The sequence below is a fragment of the Rhinatrema bivittatum genome, chromosome 1 (assembly GCF_901001135.1).
Source record: "Rhinatrema bivittatum chromosome 1, aRhiBiv1.1, whole genome shotgun sequence".
Taxonomy (NCBI): domain Eukaryota; kingdom Metazoa; phylum Chordata; class Amphibia; order Gymnophiona; family Rhinatrematidae; genus Rhinatrema; species Rhinatrema bivittatum.
In genome coordinates this window covers 805,206,207-805,227,032 of record NC_042615.1, presented here as the reverse complement: position 1 = coordinate 805,227,032, position 20,826 = coordinate 805,206,207, and the positions used below count along the sequence as shown (strand labels likewise).

Below are 20,826 nucleotides of genomic sequence, written 5' to 3'. Positions count from 1 at the left end.
ATAAGCTATAAATAACAGAGGGTAGTAGTAAAAAGAGTTTACCTAAGGAAAGGAGGGTGGTGAGTGGAGTGCCTCATGGTATTGGGGCTAGCTCTGTTCAATATTTTTGTGAGTGATACTGTGGAGTAGATAGTAGGAAAAGTTTATCGTTTTTCAGATAACACTAAGATCTGCAATAGAGGACACCCCTGAGGAAGTAGACAGAATAAGACGTGATCTAAGAAAGCTCACAAAATGGTCCAAGTGATTGGCAGCTAAGTTCCAATGCAAAAAAAAAGTGCCCAGTAATGTATTTAGGGTATCCAAGGGAACAGTCTATGATAGGGGAGGGGGACCGTGAGATATCATTACCCATCAAGTAGGAAAGAGACGTCAGAGTGATCATATGCCAATTCTTTGGTTTAAATGTTATCTGAAGGCGGTGGAACAGTGTGGAGGCCGGAGCCAGAGGAATACTAGGGTGCACAGAGAGAAGCATAATTAGTACAAAAAAATGGGAGGTGATGATGTTGTTGTTGTGGCAGTCCAGAAAAGTCCCTTTCATGGAAAATGAAACTTTAGAACTAGAGATTATGGTATGAGGCTCCTACGGAGTGGATCAGGAGTAACCTCAAAAAATATTTCTTCACATAGATGTGGATGCACAGAATGGCCTTCTACGGAAGACGGAGGAGGAAAAAATATTTACAGAATTCAGGAAGGCAAGGGGTACACACAGCAGATCCCCTGGTTGCAAAGAAGTAAAGGAAAAGCCATGACATTGTACCCAGAAATAAACCGGGCAGATTAGATAGACCTTAGGGTTCTTATCTGTCATCACATTCTACATTTCTAATAACGCAGACAATATTTGTTTGCTGGCTATAACCTGAATTTTTCACTGCTAAGAATCCTCTATGCTTTCTCATGCCCCTTCTGCCCTCTCTCGCCACATTCATTACCTAAATTGTAAAGTAATTCAAATAATCTGAAGTTTTGGGGGGACTTGGTTAAACACATTTTGATCAAGTAATTCACAGAAATATTTTCTCCCTCTTCCCCATACGAGCTTTTCTGATAATCATGTAATTTGAAGTGGAGAAAAATTGCATGGTTTTTACTGTTCATCCATCAGCCATGAGTATGCATTTGATTATGTATGCTTTGTTAGGTTACATAAATAAATGCCTAAATAGAATTTCCCTATTTCACCTGATACCAGGTACTATAGTGACTAGGAACCTAGCAAATGTTTGATCAGTGAGCACCAGATCTCTGCTAGTCCACTTGACAGCACATAGTTGATACGAAGGAAGATGTAAAAAAAACGAATGGTAAGTAGATTGAATTGAGCTGCTAGATAAGTCCAAAATGAATGATAAATATTAACTCTTTGAATTCAATGTCTTCATCTTCATTTCTCAATTCAGTTGACCATTGTAAGTCATGGAGGGTCCCATATAGTTAGTAATAGAACCTCACTTATTTTTTTGTATTTGTTCTTGCCGCCTTTATGGCTGGTGCTCTTTTGGTAGATAAAGAATATGACTGAAATGTTGGATATTGGATATCCAGACATCTGAAGATGGGACCCATGAGGGCCCAAAATCTCATGTACAATACTACATGTATTTGATTTATTTTTCTTGGTCCAACAAAAGATATCACAGCTTCCAGAGTATGCAAATATCCTACAAAATACTGTTAGAATGTGCCCTTCTCCAAGCCTGAAGAAAATTTAATAGAAGCAACAAAGGAACCAATGCAATGACCTAGGAAACTGCACTCAGCACCCCAAGCCAGGTATTTCTAAGAAATACAATTGTCTGGTGTATACCTTAGTGCTCAGCTGAAGGAATAAATACAAATGGTGAACAGAAACGAGAACCTCGTGATTCCGAGATATACATATTATATATGAACAGTTTTTTCAGAGCTCTGCCTTAGGATTCACTGGAAACAAATGGGAGTTCGCAGGATGGAGGGGGGGGGGGTGATATAATTAGCTGAGCATTAAAACTATGTGCTGAAATTCAACACATACGGGCTGATACAATAAAGTGTGCTCCAGCGGAGCGCACTGTTAGCCCACGCATTTTTGATGCACTATTTTTACCCCTTATACAATAAGGGGTAATAGCGCATCGAAAACACGCGGCCAACCCCCCTGAAACTAATAGCACCCGCAACATGTAAATGCATGTTGATGGGCCTATTAATCATTCCCACGCGATACAGAAAGCAAAATGTGCAACGAAGCCGCACATTTTAATTTTGACCGCCACCAGGAAAGTGTACACAAAAGCAGAAAAAACTGCTTTTCTGTACACCCTCCGACTTACTATCATAGCGATATTAAGTTGGATGCCCCCAAAATAAAAAAAATCAAAAATTAAAAAAAAAAAAAAGTTTAAAATCTGCCCGCGGCCCACGGGTTGGAAGATGGACGCTCAATTTTGCCGGCGTCCATTTTCCAAACCTGTGGTATCAGCGGGTTCGAGAACTGACGCCGGTAAAATTGAGCATCGGCTGTCAAACCCGCTGACAGCCGCCGCTTCTGTCAAAAAGGAGGTGCTAGGGACGCGCTAGTGTCCCTAGCGCCTCCTTTTACCGCGGGCCCTCATTTGCATGCAGGCCGATACTGAATCGCGCACCCAGGCCTGGGCGCGCGTCGGGAGAGCAGGCGCTCGCCGGCTCTCCCACGTTTCTTTTTGTATTGGCCCAATAGTTTCTTAAGGCACAACTTAATATTTTTTTAAACTCCCGAAACAGTAAGCTAATGGTATACCAATACATTGGGAGTTAAAAATGCATTCACATCTGAAAATGTGCACAAAGAAATGAATTAATGCACAGAAAAATATGATTTTTGCACAAACATGGTTTATGTGCATAAAGCATCAGAAAATCCTGACTACAGGTCCCAACACCGGAAACTCTTGCTTCTGCCTATAGTCTGACACTAGCACTGGAAACGTTACTCTACCAGCAGCAAAATTTCCAGAGTTAAGAGAGAAAGGCGTAAAGCCAGCGCACCTCTGCACTGGGGGATGGGGGGGGGGGGGCGTAATAAGTAATGCCGTCATTTGCATGGGATTTCCACGGGAGGGTGCTAAGCGGCATGAACAGTTCTACGCACTCATCTTTTGTGCACAAAACTCCCTGCCGCATTAACACTAGAGTTTGTGCACAATCAGGAGTAAAACTGCCCGCTCTGCGGAGCGCACCCTATCACATCGGGACCAGGGTTCATACCCTTCCCTTGTGGCACCCTCAGACAGAAGACAGGCAGGTGAATGAGTCTGTCAGTAGGACTGCAGCAGATTCATAGAAAGAACTCCCTCAGAGCAGAGGAAAAGGACGTTGGAAGACGCCCGTTCTGCATCTCCATGGGAAGGAACACCCCCGGGACTCTGAAAAAGTTTGCCTTCAAGAAGTGAATTATTTCAGATGGAGGGAAAGAACCGGGAAAGCCAGGCGGCCAGACCCTCTATAGAGAAGAAGTTGATACTAGGGAGAGGGGTTAATGCAAAGCAGACTGAAAGCGCAGGCAACGGCAACTGCTTTTTCAGGTAATTTGCGCCATGATGGCGTAGTGGTGGCGGTGATTTGTGGAGGTTTTGTACTGAGGAAAAAGGCCAGCCAGTGAAGATATCAAAGTCCTGTCCGTGCTGGTACAAAACTGAGGCAAAACATTTGATACATCCCACAATGTGGGAAGAACAGCGGGCTCACTCTTCATTGGTGGCAACTATGCACTTCGATCTCCATTTGCCTTGTTTGACCCTCAGTGTACTCCAAGTCAACTCAAACTGACTGCCAAGATAACTGAAGACAGATTCCTCTGCCATTTGAAACTGGAATGCATTAAACATAAATTCTGCTGTGAAGGATACAGTTGCTTCCAAGTAAATAAGAAAATCCCAATGAAATATTTGCTCAGGATCTTGAGTGACTGAGGCCTCAGAGCTCAACGATGGACGTCCCTTGAAAGGCCACACTTAAAAGGATTCTCTTAGAAGCAAAATATTTGTTCACCCAGTTTTATCTCCCCCTTCCCAATATACTCAGCACAGCCATTGCAGCAACAGACCACGTCACGGGGCCTCCTTGTGCAAGTCTGCAGCCATGGACCCTAAGGCTGCCCACCTGGTGTTGCTATAGAAGAACGACTGGTACTCCCGTCCCCAGAGCTTGTGAATGCCACCTCCGCAGGATCCCCAGCCCTGGCTGACCTGGGGACAGGGGTGGATCCATAGAGGGCAGGCAGTGAGTCCCTCCCCCCCCCCCCCCCCAGTCTGGCTGGATCACTGATTGCTTGGAGGGAAAAAGCTCTTGGCACTTGCCCACCCTGAAATTTACTCTGCCTCCTCTTATGCCCCCATTCCCCAAAGGTTTCCGGAGTCACCGATTGTCTGGGGAGCAGAAGACCTCAAGTGGATATCAAACCCAGGTCCTCTGCATGGCACCACCACTGAGTGAACAGTCTAGACCTAGCAGAATATTTAACAGGAATTACTTCAGTGACATAAGATAATATAGCACTCAAATATATTTAGAATATTCTTAGATTTTCTTGCAAGCTGAAGCTACTACACCCCGTTGTCATGACTCAGTCTTCCCTTTCATAATATCTATCTGAAATAACAATAGCACAATGCAAAAATCTGGTATGAGTGCTTGACATTACCAATCCAGATTTCATTGACACACTGTTATATTTGTTGGTCATGCTGAAAACTTACCTCTTGAATGTTTAAGGTAAAAGATGTGGTTACAACATATTTCTGCTTACATTACATGCCATCCTGATGGGCTAAATTCTCATCGTTTGGTTAACAGGGAGCCGTGCAAGCAAACCCCCGGGGAGCAATAGCTTCCTGGGCCCCCCAAGATGAGAAGTTATCCCAACATGACCCGATGAGGAAACAACACATCACAATCACTTTCTGTGCACGATAATATTCAATACAGCATGTTACGATATGTGACCGCATAGCACATCACCACATGACACCAAAGTCTCAAAACAACACCAACTTCCACCAACCCCTTTTCCCTTCCCCTCCTTCCTCCCCTGGCAAGGCTGTCAAACTCCCACAGAACAGAACGCTACATCTCTCCTGGGGGCCTAGGATGGGTTAGTAAATCCTGAAGGGGGAGAAAACTCTTCAGCTGTCCAAAACGGAAAGAAAAGAGGCCTCAGGGCCAGTCTCTGTTTGTAAGACTAGGTTGTCACTCATTGCTTTGTCTACTGGAGTAGATTGGCTGCAACTGTTTTACTGCTTAGGGCCCTATTATCTTCTCAACCCTGCCATCCATTAATCTTTCTAAACCTGAGAAGACTAATAATCTGTGTCCCTTCATGGTCTGAAAGCCCATCAGAACTTCTTCGAAGTCTGTGGTTCTCAACTCTGTCCTGGAGGCCCATGTGACACTGATGCCATTTTTTTTAGGATATCCGGAGTCAATGAGCACGAGACCCGTTTATGTAAATCTATTTCATGCATATTTATTGTGGCTACCCTGAAAACCAGGTTGGCTAGGTGTCCTCCAGGACAAGGTTGAGAAGCATTGCTCTAGGTGAGTAATTAAGACAATAGTGTAGGTCGCAGCAGTCCTGAACACCTTCTGTCTGAAATAGCCTACTCGTTTCTAGTCCTCTCACCAACTACCTCCCCATCTCTTTAATCCTGACTTGAAGACTCCCCTCCTTATCATTTCTTATGAATGCTACTGTAATAACAGCAATTTCAGTAGTAGTATGGGTTCTGCAGACCCCTGTAATCTTTTGTAGGTTGTGATACTTTTTACTGGTAAAATAAAAAAGCAAAAGCCAAAACACAGGCTCACCAATTTTACCAACAGAAGACTAGTGAAGGTGAGACCTGGGGATGTACTTATCAAATAAGGGACAATATAAATGTTTCTACCCCCAGGTGAGCTGGGAATGCTGTGGAGGCAGAGGGGGTAGGAGTCATGGTCATTACTTAAGGGTGACACCTAATGGCCACCCTCAGGGAGGAGCCCCGGTGCACGGCCCCCACTTCAGGACTGTTGCTACAATGTCCAGGGGCCAGGACTATAAAATAGGGGATAAATGCCAGGTAGTTGTGAATGAAGGCTCATGGCACTAGATGCCAGCCCTGATTAACACTGAGCTGGAAGCACAAAGAAGCAGGAGGAAACTTCTGGGTTAAAAAAAAATGTGAAAAATTTGGAAAAATATATATATAAAAAACTTAAACCCCCCCACCCAACTAAAACAAATTTGAAATACATGAGAAACATTATTTAAACTATTATATTTCCAGCTAGTTTATTTTTCAAGTTTTTCTCTTTTTGCTACTTATCTCTGGTGTTTGGATATTTATGATATCCTCATTGGGCAGGACTTGGCTTATTTCATTAACCTGATATCTTTCACTAGGCCAATACATGAATTATCCAAAGAGAAGGATGTACCTGAGGCTTATAGAACACAGGACCCTTCTTCAGAAGTGGTCTCCAAACATCTTTGGATAATTCTGATGTTAGACCAACACTAGGTGTCAGAGCCTGCAAAGAACAGAATATCAACCATGTACTGTATTTTATGATAGTTCAGATTGCTTCACAGTTACATATATTTTGTGGAAATCTCTGGGCAACCTGCAGCTGATGTCACAAGGCTCAGCACAGAGGCTTGTAGGAGCCTGCAGCTTACTAGAAATCATGCATGGTATCATGCATGTATCCTCTCTATAACTGTAAAGAATCAGGGAATAAAGGGTTTTTTTTCCCCCCAATACGAACTCTAGACTGAACCTTGTCCATCTAATTCAAGCTTCACAATGCCTTGAGGGATTACCTCAATGTATTGTAGAAGTGTACAATCCGCCAGGTGTTTTTGCTAACATGTAACGGGAAGACACAAAGCCATTTACATATGTAAGGCCCATAGCATTACAAAAAGTGTGTTTGTAATGGTTCTTTCTTTGGCAAAGGGAAAGGGTGAAACAATCCTAGAGCTCTAGTGCGGGTGTGCATGTAAGACATGCCAACAGAAAGTTAGGGGGACACTTAGTGGTGCTAGGAAGGACTCATCCTGAGAAGAAGAAAGAAAGAGGAGCAAGAATAAGCTAGTTCTTTGCTCACAGAAAAAAATGAACAGAGGAATAACCAGTTGTCATTTTCTAAAAAATTATATACCTGGTTGTGTCCACCTTCCACTTTTTCCCAATGGGGAAAAGGAGGCAAGCTCAAAATGTTTCCAGGTTAGTGATGTGGCATGATCTGGCAAAAAAACACAGTAACCAGGAGTGTTCAGAGGAGCTACAATAGAGCCCCAGTGAAGAACATGGGTAATGACTATTGAGTTTGGAATACTATTCCACAGATCCCAATCAGATGGGATATTTAGCACTGTATATTGCTCACTCTGAGAATATTATTTTTTTCACAAAGGCATTTACTTAAATATTATGTTTGTTGGTTGAAAACTATTCTGGCTTTTTAAAACTATACTGGCTTTTTTTTAAGGCTGCTCACCTGGTATTGCTATAGAAGAATGACTGGTTTGTGTGCTATTTTAATTTATGCGTTATCTCAATTGCATTTATTTGTGTAATATATTTTTTAATTATGATTATATTGCATTTTATGTTATTTTATTTTTTATATTTTTTTTGCATTGTTGTATTTTGTTGTATTTTGCTCAGAGTGCCCCTTTGACTAAGTAGACAGGAACAAAGCAAATGTTGCTTAGCTCAAGCAAAAGACTCTTGAATAATTATCTGGATGTTGAGGAAGTATCCTCAACATCCAGATAATTAATTGCTACTCAACTTATGCAGCACTATACAAAATCACATGAGACAGAAGACTTACAATCTAATCAAGACAAACATAAAGGGCAAATTAAACTTTGGAAATGTCGTTTATTAAGATAATGGTTAAAATCAATAAGGCTATGGGCAGGATAGCAAGGGATTAAGATTTAAATGCCTCCTAAAAAAAAAGGTGGATTTGAATAGACTGGATTTGAATAAGACCAGAGAGGGAGTATGACCACCAACTCAGGAAGACTATTCCAAGCATGCGGAGAACGGAGTCAGGAGTTGGCCAAGGAGGAGAAGGGCATAGATGGAAGTGACTTGCCTAACGAGCAGAGTTCACGAGGAAGGGTGTAAGGAGAGATAAGGAAGGACAGGTAGTGAGGAGCTGCACAGTGAAGGCTCTCATAGATGAGTAAAAGGAGCTTGATCTGTATGTGGACATGGATAAGGAGCCAATGTAGTGACTTGAGAAGAGGGGTTATATGGGTGTAGTTGCAGTCATGCAGTTGAATTCTTGATAGATTGTAATGGAGAGAGATGGCTCGCTGAGAGACCTAAGAGAAGCAGGTTACAATAGTCTAAGCAGGCTGTCATGAGAGAGTGAATAAAGGTTCTGGTAGTGTCTTCAGAAAGGAAGGGATGGATTTTGGTGATGTTATAGAGAAAAAACGACACATTTTAGCAGTGTTTTGGATGTGTGTAGAAAAGGAGAGAGAAGATTTGAAGATGACCTTAAGGTAATGGGGCTTAGGGAACTGGGAAGATGATAGTGTTAACCACAGATATAAAGAAAAGGGGAAGAGAGGAAATGTGTTGGGGTGGGGGGGGGGATAGAGTTTTATCTTGGCCATGTTGAGTTCAAGGTGGTGGTGGGGCATCCAGGCAGCAAAGTCAGAGAAGCAGCCTGAGATTTGGGACTGGATTCCTGATTAAATTTAAGGTGTACAGAGGTAGGGTCTGGAGGTCATCAGCATAAAGTTGATGCTGAAAGCCATGGAAGGAGATCAGAGCACCAAGAGAATTAGTATAGAGCAATAAGAGGCGTGGGATACGTACAGTGGATAAGTCAAGAAGGATAAGGATCAAGTAAAGACCTTTGATTTCAGCCTTAAGCAGGTCACCGGAGACTTTGACAAGGACAGTTTCTGTGGAATGTAGAGGGTGAAAATCAAACTGGACTGGATCAAGAATGGCTTGAGATGAAAGAAAGTGAAGACCAAGGAGGCGAACAACATGTCTAAGTAGTTTGGATAAAAAAGTGAGGAGGGAGATGGGACAACAGTTAGCAGGGCAGGTAGGATCCAGAGAGGGTTTCTTGCTGAGGACTTTGAATGGGCACAGTCGCAATGGAAAGTGTAGAGGGTGAAAATCAAAACTGGACTGGATCAAGAATGGCTTGAGATGAAAGAAAGTGAAGACCAAGGAGGCGAACAACATGTCTAAGTAGTTTGGATAAAAAAGTGAGGAGGGAGATGGGACAACAGTTAGCAGGGCAGGTAGGATCCAGAGAGGGTTTCTTGCTGAGGACTGTGAATGGGCACAGTCGCAATGGAAAGTGTAGAGGGTGAAAATCAAACTGGACTGGATCAAGAATGGCTTGAGATGAAAGAAAGTGAAGACCAAGGAGGCGAACAACATGTCTAAGTAGTTTGGATAAAAAAGTGAGGAGGGAGATGGGACAACAGTTAGCAGGGCAGGTAGGATCCAGAGAGGGTTTCTTGCTGAGGACTGTGAATGGGCACAGTTGCAATGGAAAGTGATTCACTGAGGATGTGACAGATGAAAGGGATGACTATAGGGGAAAAAGTTAAAAGGAGCTGGGTAAGAATGGAATCAGAGGAACAAGGGGGGGGGGAAATAAATATTTTAAATAATAATACTGATTTCCTTCTGCTTGAGCTTGATTCTGGTCATGCGTGTCTAGTGGTTTTCTTAGACGTGTCCACAGTTTTTTGACACAGCTAATCATTCTTTACTATTAAATCGACTGCTATCATTTGGAATTGGAGGGATGGTTTTCCACTGGTTTAAATCTTAGTTGACAGAGCACGAACAGCAGGTCAGGTTCCAAAATTCACAATCAGCATGGTCCACCATTCAGACAGATGTTCCACAAGCTTCAATTTTAGCTGCAACTATTTTTGATATTTATATGCGATTGCCGTTGGACTCTTTAGCTATAAAGTTTAAGATATATGTAGATGACAACCAGCTGTATTTTCCTCTTAAGGAAAATCTTCATGCTACTATGACTAGGACTCAAGATGGTCTTGTTAAGATTAATCCCTGCATGGCTGATAATAATCTAATTTTAAACTTGGCCAAAACAGAAGCACTATTAATCACAAGCAAATCTAGGCTTGTTGCTTACTCTACTAATCTATCCTTATCTGTGCAAGGCATCTCCATTTTTGTTCAAGTATTGTATCCATAATTTAGGTTTTCAGTTTGATTCTGGGCTGTCTTTCAAGCCTCAAATGTTGGCAATTGTTTCTTATTTTAAACTGTGGCTGTTAAGACATTTGAAATATACTGTACCCCGTGATGTTTTTCATATCGTCGTTCAGGCTTTTGGGCAAACTACAATGGATTACTACAATTCCTTGTACATGGGGCCTTCCCTTATCTTCACTTAAAGCCTTACAAGTGCTTCAGAATTCAGCTGCGTGGCTGATTTTAGGGAGATTACCCTGGGAGCATGTCACCCCTATGTTGGCTTCCAGTGCGATGAAGGATCAAATTTAAGTTCTTAGTCTGTCGTGTTTATTTCGAGTTTATATGCCAACTTGCCTGTTGAGGTCGGTAGATAAATGTCTGCTTATTATACCCTCTGTGAGATTTCTTCATCTGTCATCAACATGGTCTTGGGCACTTTCAGTGATAGGCCCTACGTTCTTCCTGTAGCTTTACATATGATTGATGATCTTGCTGATTTTTGAAAACAACTCAAAACGCTGATGTTTCATGAAGCCTTTGATTGTTAGCTAGTTTTACAGTTCACTACTATTTGTATTCTGTGTTTAAGTGTCTTTGCTTTGAGGTAGGAATGAGCCATTATATTTCATATTTTATGGTTATATATATATATATTTTATTTATGTGTGATTGTATTCTTGATGTATTTTTTGAGTACTTTGCTTCATTGTAATCAGCCTAGATGAGCTGGTCTGTGTTAGGCAGAAAATAGTATCTATAAGTAAGTAAATAAACATAATGGCTCAAATAAGTTAAGGAGCCGTCATCGCTGAATACCTTGCACCAGGAACTCTCCCCCCCACCAACACAAGTCACGTGCTGTATCCAAATGCACCTGGAAAAAGCATTCACATAAAAAGCAAGTGCAAAGGCATCTGGGTGCTTTTTCTTAGGACATTGTCAATGGGAATGTTTTCACTTTGAAAATTGCCGTAAAGGCTGTGGTTATAAATTACCCGCCAGCTTTGCATTTCTGTGGGCAGTTTGAAAATTGCACTTTCTATGTCTTGTCTGAGGTCCTCTTCAGTCCTGTTACTGTTCCTTGGCTTCGGCTGGATCTGGTGCCCGCACCATGCCTGATCCCCCCAGCTGAGCCCTTCCTTACAGCGGGACTGTTCCAACATGCACCCTTGGCGCCCTTGTTAATTTCATCGCCAGGGCCCTCTGAAGGTTGGAAAAGTCAGTCCATGGAGTGATGCTATCCAGATACAAAAAGGGATGTCTACTGCTTTCCCTCCTTCCAGTCAAGGGCATCTGGTGAGTCCATCCCATGTCAGCTCACTAGCTGCTAGAAAATGACAGTAACTATAAAAGGAGAGAGCAAGATCCTGTGACAAGGCAGCCTAGTATCCAAGGCAGGGCTACATATAAATAGAGGCATGGGGGTATGGGGGAAGTAGGACCAGCTAAGCCTGCCCTGATAACGTGGAACATATCACTTATTATCTCAAATTTCTACAACACAACTAGTGCTATAAAGCCATTTAGGCCTCAGAGTCCACAAGGGATCCAGGTTTATCAAAGGCAAAAGGACTAGAAAGTGCCTTCCAATTGGGTTTGGGCCATCTGGGCTAGCTGAGGCTCTCCTAGGTTTACCCAACTGCATGCATCCTCTTGCAGTCCTGCTGTTCTTGGAAAATGCTGGAACAACAAGTGCATAGCAAAGAATGGAGTGAAACCAGAAGTGTCTCAGTCTGTCCAGATGACACAGAACCAGACAGCGACCTGAGGCACACAATGAATGACAGTGCTTGAAAGCTCTGGCTTGCAGGGACTGCTCTCACCAGCAGGAAAGGGGAGATTCCTTGCGATCACCAGAGCATTCTGTGGGCTTCCAGACCATGAGGACAGTGCTCATCAAAATCCCTCTATGGGTCCTGATCTCTAAAGGGTTTGGGTCTGGGGATTTGCGAATAAATTCACCGCAGAAGCAAAAGCAGGGTGCAGGCAGTGCTGCAGATAATTAAGTAAATCTGCCACAGTTCCTGGTTAAAACAAAAAAAAAAAACAACCCCAAGCAAACACCCCTTCAATTTATTTTTTTAAAACGGGGGTTGGTTTGCAGAAAAAGCCAATGCAGTTAGCGGCTTGACCATGGACCTGTGCAGCTCGCCCAGCGATGCACAACAGATCTTGCAAAGGATTGCGACATTTTACAGGTGGGGGGGGGGGGGGAAGAGGCCCCAGTTGGACTCATCAGTAAATTCAGGACCTGTGGGCTTTTTGATGCAAATCCGGTGGATTTATTCACAAAAAAAAAAAAAAATCTGTAAAAAAAAAAAACCCCGTAGAAGCTCGCACTTCTTTATTTGTGATCTGCTTCTTCCTCCCCCTCCCCCCGCCCCCAGGATGCGTTTTCCTCCCCTATTAACGAACACCTGCTTTAGTCCCTTATAGCGGTACCTACAGTAGAAGCAGTGTCTTAGCAATGAAACGTAAGGGTCAGGTGGAAAAAGTATATAGGGGGAAAAAAAAAAACAACCAACAAACGATTTAAAAAAAAAAAAAAAAAAATTTAAAAAGGAGGTTGGGGGGTAGTAAAAAAAAAAAAAAAAAAAGCAGTTTGATAGGATAAGTGCTCAGAGAAAGCCCTTTCCTGGATGAAACTAATTGTTTTGGTATCTTTTACCCACCAAAGCATTTACTTTGGTTTGTCGCCCGATCCACAAACACTTTCGAGGAGATGACATTACCGAAAGGCAGGAACATCTGCATCAGCTCAGCGTCCCCAAATTCCTGGGGCAGATGGTAGATAAACAGGTTACAGCCCTCGGGTCCTGCAGGGGTGGGGGGGAGGAAGAGAGGAGAGGGGGGCGCGTCAGTAAAGAGAGAAGGCGGGCAAATTACCTTCAGCCCCTTTTTCCTGGCTCCGGTTCCCTTTCCCCCCTCCTCCACCCCCCCCCCCATGTTTTAACCCAGTTCATACAAAGGACGCACTTTAAAAATCAGAACTGATCGCCTTAAGATCTCTTATGCTCAATTTCTTTTCAGGACAGGCCGATGCCATCCTGGTTTTATCCCACTGCATGCGTGGCATCCCTTAGAGATACCACCGGAACCACAAATCCTTGCATGTAACGGAGATAAAGCCAGGACTGGATCGGCCAGTCCTGATCAAAAGGAGCCAGCTGGCCACCCTATAGGCTATATAGGTTAATATATCTTTGGAGCAACAAGATGCATCTTTCTGTTTCCATCTGGCCATCGGCCCCCTCTCTGGTTTCTTCCGAGTCCCGCTCTCCCTGCGCTGGTGCTCTTACTCGGACGTTCGATTCAGCAGGCAGCACTGCAGGTTGGTGGAGACAGTGGGGGACAGCAGCAGCACCCAGGCATCTTCAGATCTGTGGGGGTGGGCGCCGCGGGACTGTGCTGGGACTTCTTTCAAGACTGATTTTGGAGCTCTGATCTTTTTTTTTTTTTTTTGCATGGTCACCGGAGCACGTTAGACATGCAACGGACAGGCCCGCCCCCTTATCAAGGCAATCCCACAGATCACAATCTCACCAGCCCTTGGAACAAGTGGACCCGCAAGGTGCAGGGTTTCCACGCTCCCACCGGGTGACTCACGGGTCACAATTAAGGAGATTTTGTGGGACTAATTTATGGCAGCGGCAGCAATTTGGACTTATTTGGACTGGAGAGGTGAATGAAACATGGCGTGAAGGAGAGTTAGCCTTACATTCTGACAATTTGTGTGTCAGAGGTGCTCAACATTTTTCCTATAGGCAGAAAGAGGGTCATTTTCAAGAGCATTTCCATGGGTAGGAAAAAAAAAAAGTATCTTACACACAGAAATGTGCTTTCTTACAACCCTAAATATGAAGAGGTAATCTAAATATATATATTTTTTTCCCCCACAGAAAGGATGCTGGATGCCTGCAATGGCCGCCCGGAGGAAGCGGGAAAGACAGAAACGGTGAAGGAATTAAAAAGGGCATGGGATGAACCTAGGGGGGGGTAACCTGCACGAAGTGACAATGACAATGCTAAACACCTTGCTGGGCAGAGTGGACGAGCCATTTCCGGTCTTTGTCTGCCATCATTTACTATAGGGTTACTAAGGGAGTAACCAAGCATCCTGAAACCTGACTAGGAGGGAGAGATACAAGGCTTCAGGGAGGGATGCACAACGTTGTTAGGGGCAGCAAGGTATACAGAGGGGGTGATGATGAAAGGGATCCTCAACCCGACCGTTTGTCCCCCAGCTTCGAAAGCCTTTCCCGCAGTACTGGTGGCGATGGAGCCGCATAGCGAGGGTTTGTGCTGCCCGCAGGAGGGGCGGCGGGCTGTACTTGGGGGGGGGGGGGGGGGGGGGGAGGGAGGTCAAGGTGCATGGTCATGCGGATCCAACTCGCACCCTTCTTCCCTGCCCCCCACCCCCTCTAATTATCTCTGCCTGGAGATGCCCACTACGTAGGAGACTGGCTGTTGGGTCAGCAGTCTGTCTGTCTGGTTTGGGTGGTTATTTGGGGGAGAGGGTGGAAGGGTGTTTGGATTAAGTGTGGGATCCTGTCGGCTCACCTGACCAGGAGAGTACAGAACAAAAGGATAAACTGACAGGATAAAGAGTGTGTGGCCAGGAATAATTTGGCTAGACTGGATGGGCCAATCGGTCTTTTTTTTTTTCTGCCATCCCCCTCACAAACCAGGGGATGAAAAGGCACGGTGAGGTGCACAGTGCCAAGTGAAAGCTTTGTGTGGGGACAGGTTTGCCACGTATAAGGGTGATGGCCAGCCTGAATGGTGTATCATTCTTTTCTGGTTTTAGTGACTCTGCTCATCGGGCCTGGTGTTTGTGGCTAATGTGCACTGGCAGTGTTTACTTATGTGAGAGAAGCTGCTCATATTGTGCCACATTGTACGGTAAAGTTGTGGCATGACAGCAGAGTAGCAGAATTGAGTTACAGTGGTCTTGTGGTTGAAACTGGCAGTTGGGTAACACTGGTGCTTGATGATAAATGGAATATTCTGGGCAGCTGCCACAACCCGTTGTGTACACACTGTCACACAACTCTCAGTGTGAATGCACTGCCCCCAGGAGTGAAGTGAGTGTTGGCTGGTGTGCGTGTGTGTGTGTGTGTGACCACGAAGCATGTGCATCTCGTGTCTTGGCGCATCCGCTCTAATGTATGTGTGTGAGAGTGTGTGCGCGAGAGGAAGCGAGTGGGTGATGCGAGTGTGTGTGTTTGAGCGAGTGAATGCAAGCCTTTCTGTCCAGCGTGGCCTTTGTCTTCGCGAACGTGGCTATGCGTGAGGGAGTAGGGTATGAGCAATGTGTCTGTAGACGACCGAGTGGGAGGGGTGTAATTGAGTGGGAGGGGTGTGAGGAAGTAGCCCACATCCCTGTCGCCTCTGGCCACCCGCTCTGCCCAATCTCTCCCGCCACACCATTTCATCCCTCGCCTCTCTGCCCACTTGTCCAACTATTTCCATCACCTCCCTTTCTCCTCGTTCTTCAGTTTGTCCTTCCACATGCTGTCGTGCAGCAGCCTCCTTGCTGCCCCCACACTCAAGTCACCTCTCAGGTAGCACGTTAGTGTGTACACGCGAGTGCAAGGTCATAATGGAGTTGTGGGTGTCTGTATGGACTTAGGTAGAATCTGTGTCTGCTGCTGTGTGTGTGTGTGTGTGTGCGCATCTGGGTCAGCTGACGCATGGGCTGCATGTGTGTGTGTGGCCACGCAAGTGAGTGGGTGATGTGAGTGTGTGTCTGAGTGTGTGTCTGAGGGTGGTGTGGGGTCTGTCTGTGCGAGTGTAGGTCTGTGAGAGCTCTGCCTGCGACTGACTGTGTAAGTCAGTGTGAAGGGACTGGGGCACTGTGCATGTGTACGAGTGAGCAAGCCGGAGGAGTTTGAGTGACTGAGCAGGTGACAGACTAAGTCGAGATCCTCATGGCCGCTGACTCCCCTTCACCTGACACACCTTTTCCTCCATCACCTCTGGGCTCTTTCCTCCAACGATTTCCCACACCACCCCTTCTCTGTCTTCTTCTCTTCTCCCTCCCTCTCTCCTCATTCCCACCTCACCCTGCTCTTCGGGTCATAGATGGGGAGGGGGGTGGCTGGGTGTCCTTTCCGGTAGCCACTCCCCACACAAACACGCTGCATTCCCGCCGCTTCAGCTGCCAGGGCTCCTGTTCAGCTCGCACCGTGCGTCTTTCACGGCAGCCAGTCCGCTCTGTTCCCGCGCGGGCCCAGCGCCCCCACCTGCTGCGGCCCGGAATCTTCACCGCAGCAAATCTTCCGCGGCTCACGGGCCCGGGCTTCTCCCCGCGAGCTGTGCTGCCCGCGGCGCTCTTGCATCCTGTTGTGGCTTCTTGGGCTGCGGCTTCTTTATTTAAAATATTTCTATACCACCCTCCCAACGACAGAGCAGTCGCCTAGGCCAGCATTAGGCAAATGACCAAATGACATAATGACGCTTTGCCTATTACATTAAAGAGAAAACTAATGCATATTTAACAGGTAAACTAATGCATATTTAATTTCTAGCTATTTGGTATTCCTCTTTTTTTTTTTACCAATTAATGGTCACAAGACAGATTACAGCAAATAAATAAATATATATATACACAGACACACACACATCCCCTTTTCATGCAAACGTTTATCTGGACTGAGTGTAGTCGTTGCTGGGGGCATGGATGGTGGGGAGAGGTTTGCACTTACACACTTTCTTTTGGATTTTAAAAATACACGCACGTACATTTACACGGGAAATCTGTGATGTTTAATCAGACGTAAGGCGTGGGGGTGGATGTGGCGGGATAATTTTCAGAAGCGGAGTTACGTTCTGGTGTAATTTGCGGGCGCGCATATTCCAACTTAACTTATGCGGGACGTTACGTAATAATCCCCCAAAGGGTCCGATCCATTAAGGCCCATCCCCCATTCTGTGCGTAGGTGTGTGTGTGTGTGTGCGGGGGTGGGGGAAAACCCCTAAGCACATCCTACGCTGTGAGTGGTATTGTGACCATTTGTCAGGTAACGCAATACATGATCTGGGGGTCTGCCAGCCTCCTGCCGCCAAGATTCGTTTTCGGTTTTGCTGTCCCGCCTCTCTTTCGGCTTAACTTCCTCTCCGAGATTCGTTTTCTCACCTTACCCCCGTCGCCCTCTACACTTCAGGGTGGATCTCATAGATATGAGAGTGAAATCCATGATAAGGAGCTCCATCTTTCCAGTCTGAAAACTTCTCAAATTACAGAGGATCCAGTCACTGAGAAGTAAAACTTAAATACAGCTCAAACGGGATGGTGCGCATTTCCCTATTTCTTTGAATTGATAGAAAATAAAGGACCACACATTTTTATAAATGTGCTCAGTAGACAGGACTTGGCAGATAATCCCACAATTTCTAATGTTTCTCTGACTTAGGAGGCGCCATCCCGATTAATGGGAGCAGAGGGTTTCAGTTTATGGACCATGGCAGGCACGCAATACCAAGAAACAGAGATCAGCGCAGGATCTCAGCACCCACTACAGAGGGGGGAGCGCGGAGGCAAGAGTGCCCGCTGCAGGGGAAAATGCAGGGACCCAGGGTTTTCTGCAGGAGGAAAGTTGAAATGACCGAGCATCTGCTGCGGGGGAGGGGGGATGACGGAGTCCACTGCCTGTCGCAGGGGGACGTGTAGGGGCCCAGCACTAACTGCAGGGTGAAAGGTCAGGGGACCAGCGCCCGGTGCAGGGGGAAGCACAGGAGCTCAGCACTGACTGCAGGGTGAAAGGTCAGGGGACCAGCGCCCGGTGCAGGGGGAAGCACAGGAGCTCAGCACTGACTGCAGGGTGAAAGGGCAGGGGACCAGCGCCCGGTGCAGGGGGGAAGCACAGGAGCTCAGCACTGACTGCAGGGTGAAAGGTCAGGGGACCAGCGCCCGGTGCAGGGGGAAGCACAGGAGCTCAGCACTAACTGCAGGGTGAGAGGTCAGGGGACCAGCGCCCGGTGCAGGGGAAGCACAGGAGCTCAGCACTGACTGCAGGGTGAAAGGGCAGGGGACCAGCGCCCGGTGCAGGGGGAAGCACAGGAGCTCAGCACTGACTGCAGGGTGAAAGGGCAGGGGACCAGCGCCCAGTGCAGGGGGAAGCACAGGAGCTCAGCACTGACTGCAGGGTGAAAGGTCAGGGGACCAGCGCCCAGTGCAGGGGGAAGCACAGGAGCTCAGCACTGACTGCAGGGTGAAAGGGCAGGGGACCAGCGCCCGGTGCAGGGGGAAGCACAGGAGCTCAGCACTGACTGCAGGGTGAAAGGGCAGGGGACCAGCGCCCAGTGCAGGGGGAAGCACAGGAGCTCAGCACTGACTGCAGGGTGAAAGGGCAGGGGACCAGCGCCCGGTGCAGGGGGGAAGCCACAGGAGCTCAGCACTACTGCAGGGTGAGAGGTCAGGGGACCAGCGCCCAGTGCAGGGGGAAGCACAGGGAGCTCAGCACTGACTGCAGGGTGAGAGGTCAGGGGACCAGCGCCCAGTGCAATGGGGAAGCACAGGAGCTCAGCACTGACTGCAGGGTGAAAGGGCAGGGGACCACGCGCCCAGGTGCAGGGGGAAGCACAGGAGCTCAGCACTGACTGCAGGGTGAAAGGGCAGGGGACCAGCGCCCAGTGCAGGGGGAATGCACCGGAGCTCAGCACTGACTGCAGGGTGAGAGGTCAGGGGACCAGCGCCCGGTGCAGGGGGAAGCACAGGAGCTCAGCACTACTGCAGGGTGAAGGTCAGGGGACCAGCGCCCGGTGCAGGGGGAAGCCCAGGAGCTCAGCACTAACTGGCAGGGTGAGAGGTCAGGGGACCAGCGCCCGGTGCAGGGGGGAAGGCACAGGAGCTCAGCACTACTGCAGGGTGAGAGGTCAGGGGACCAGCGCCCAGTGCAGGGGTGAAGCACAGGAGCTCAGCACTGACTGCAGGGTGAGAGGTCAGGGGACCAGCGCCCAGTGCAGGGGAAGCACAGGAGCTCAGCACTAACTTGCAGGGGTGAAGGTCAGGGGACCAGCGCCCAGTGCAGGGGGAAGCACAGGAGCTCAGCACTAACTGCAGGGTGAGAGGTCAGGGGGACCAGCGCCCGGTGCAGGGGGAAGCACAGGAGCCCAGCACTGACTGCAGTGTGAAAGGGCAGGGGACCAGCGCCCGGTGCAGGGGGAAGCACAGGAGCCCAGCACTGACTGCAGGGTTGAAAGGTCAGGGGACCAGCGCCCGGTGCAGGGGTGAAGCACAAGGAGCTCAGCACTGACTGCAGGGTGAAAGGTCAGGGGACCAGCGCCCGGTGCAGGGGGAAGCACAGGAGCTCAGCACTACTGCAGGGTGAAAGGTCAGGGGACCAGCGCCCGGTGCAGGGGAAGCACAGGGAGCTCAGCACTGACTGCAGGGTGAAAGGTCAGGGGACCAGCGCCCGGTGCAGGGGGAAGCACAGGAGCCCAGCACTGACTGCAGGGTGAGAGGTCAGGGGACCAGCACCCGGTGCAGGGGGAAGCACAGGAGCCCAGCACTGACTGCAGGGTGAGAGGTCAGGGGACCAGCGCCCGGTGCAGGGGGAAGCACAGGAGCTCAGCACTGACTGCAGGGTGAGAGGTCAGGGGACCAGCGCCCGGTGCAGGGGGAAGCACAGGAGCTCAGCACTGACTGCAGGGTGAAAGGTCAGGGGACCAGCGCCCGGTGCAGGGGGAAGCACAGGAGCCCAGCACTGACTGCAGGGTGAGAGGTCAGGGGACCAGCGCCCAGTGCAGGGGGAAGCACAGGAGCTCAGCACTGACTGCAGGGTGAGAGGTCAGGGGACCAGCGCCCGGTGCAGGGGGAAGCACAGGAGCTCAGCACTGACTGCAGGGGTGAAAGGTCAGGGGACCAGCGCCCGGTGCAGGGGGAAGCACAGGAGCTCAGCACTGACTGCAGGGTGAAAGGTCAGGGGACCAGCGCCCGGTGCAGGGGGAAGCACAGGAGCTCAGCACTAACTGCAGGGTGAAAGGGCAGGGGACCAGCGGCCGGTGCAGGAGGAAGCACAGGAGCTCAGCACTAACTGCAGGGTGAAAGGGCAGGGGACCAGCGCCCAGTGCAGGGGGAAGCACAGGAGCTCAGCACTGACTGCAGGGTGAAAGGGCAGGGGACCAGCGCCCGGTGCAGGGGGAAGCACAGGAGCTCAGCACTAACTGCAAGGTGAAAGGTCAGGGGACCAGCGCCCGGTGCAGGGGGAAGCACAGGAGCTCAGCACTGACTGCAGGGTGAAAGGTCAGGGGGACCAGCACCCGGTGCAGGGGGAAGCACAGGAGCTCAGCACTAACTGCAAGGTGAAAGGTCAGGGGACCAGCGCCCGGTGCAGGGGGAAGCACAGGAGCTCAGCACTAACTGCAGGGTGAGAGGTCAGGGGACCAGCGCCCGGTGCAGGGGGAAGCACAGGAGCTCAGCACTGACTGCAGGGTGAAAGGTCAGGGGACCAGCGCCCAGTGCAGGGGGGAAGCACAGGAGCTCAGCACTGACTGCAGGGTGAAAGGGCAGGGGACCAGCGCCCGGTGCAGGGGGAAGCACAGGAGCTCAGCACTGACTGCAGGGTGAGAGGTCAGGGGACCAGTGCCCTCT

At 48.1% G+C, this 20,826-nt stretch overlaps 1 protein-coding gene across 1 annotated transcript in view; it reads right to left on the bottom strand.

The window, feature by feature from the left end:
- The window catches only part of CELF4 (CUGBP Elav-like family member 4), a 1,498,022-nt gene that overhangs the window by 87,398 nt on the left and 1,389,798 nt on the right, over positions 1–20,826 (bottom strand). Inside the window, exon 11 of the mRNA XM_029581031.1 lies at positions 12,905–13,048. Coding sequence (XP_029436891.1) covers positions 12,905–13,048 — 144 coding nt within the window. The remainder of the gene's footprint in view (positions 1–12,904; positions 13,049–20,826) is intronic.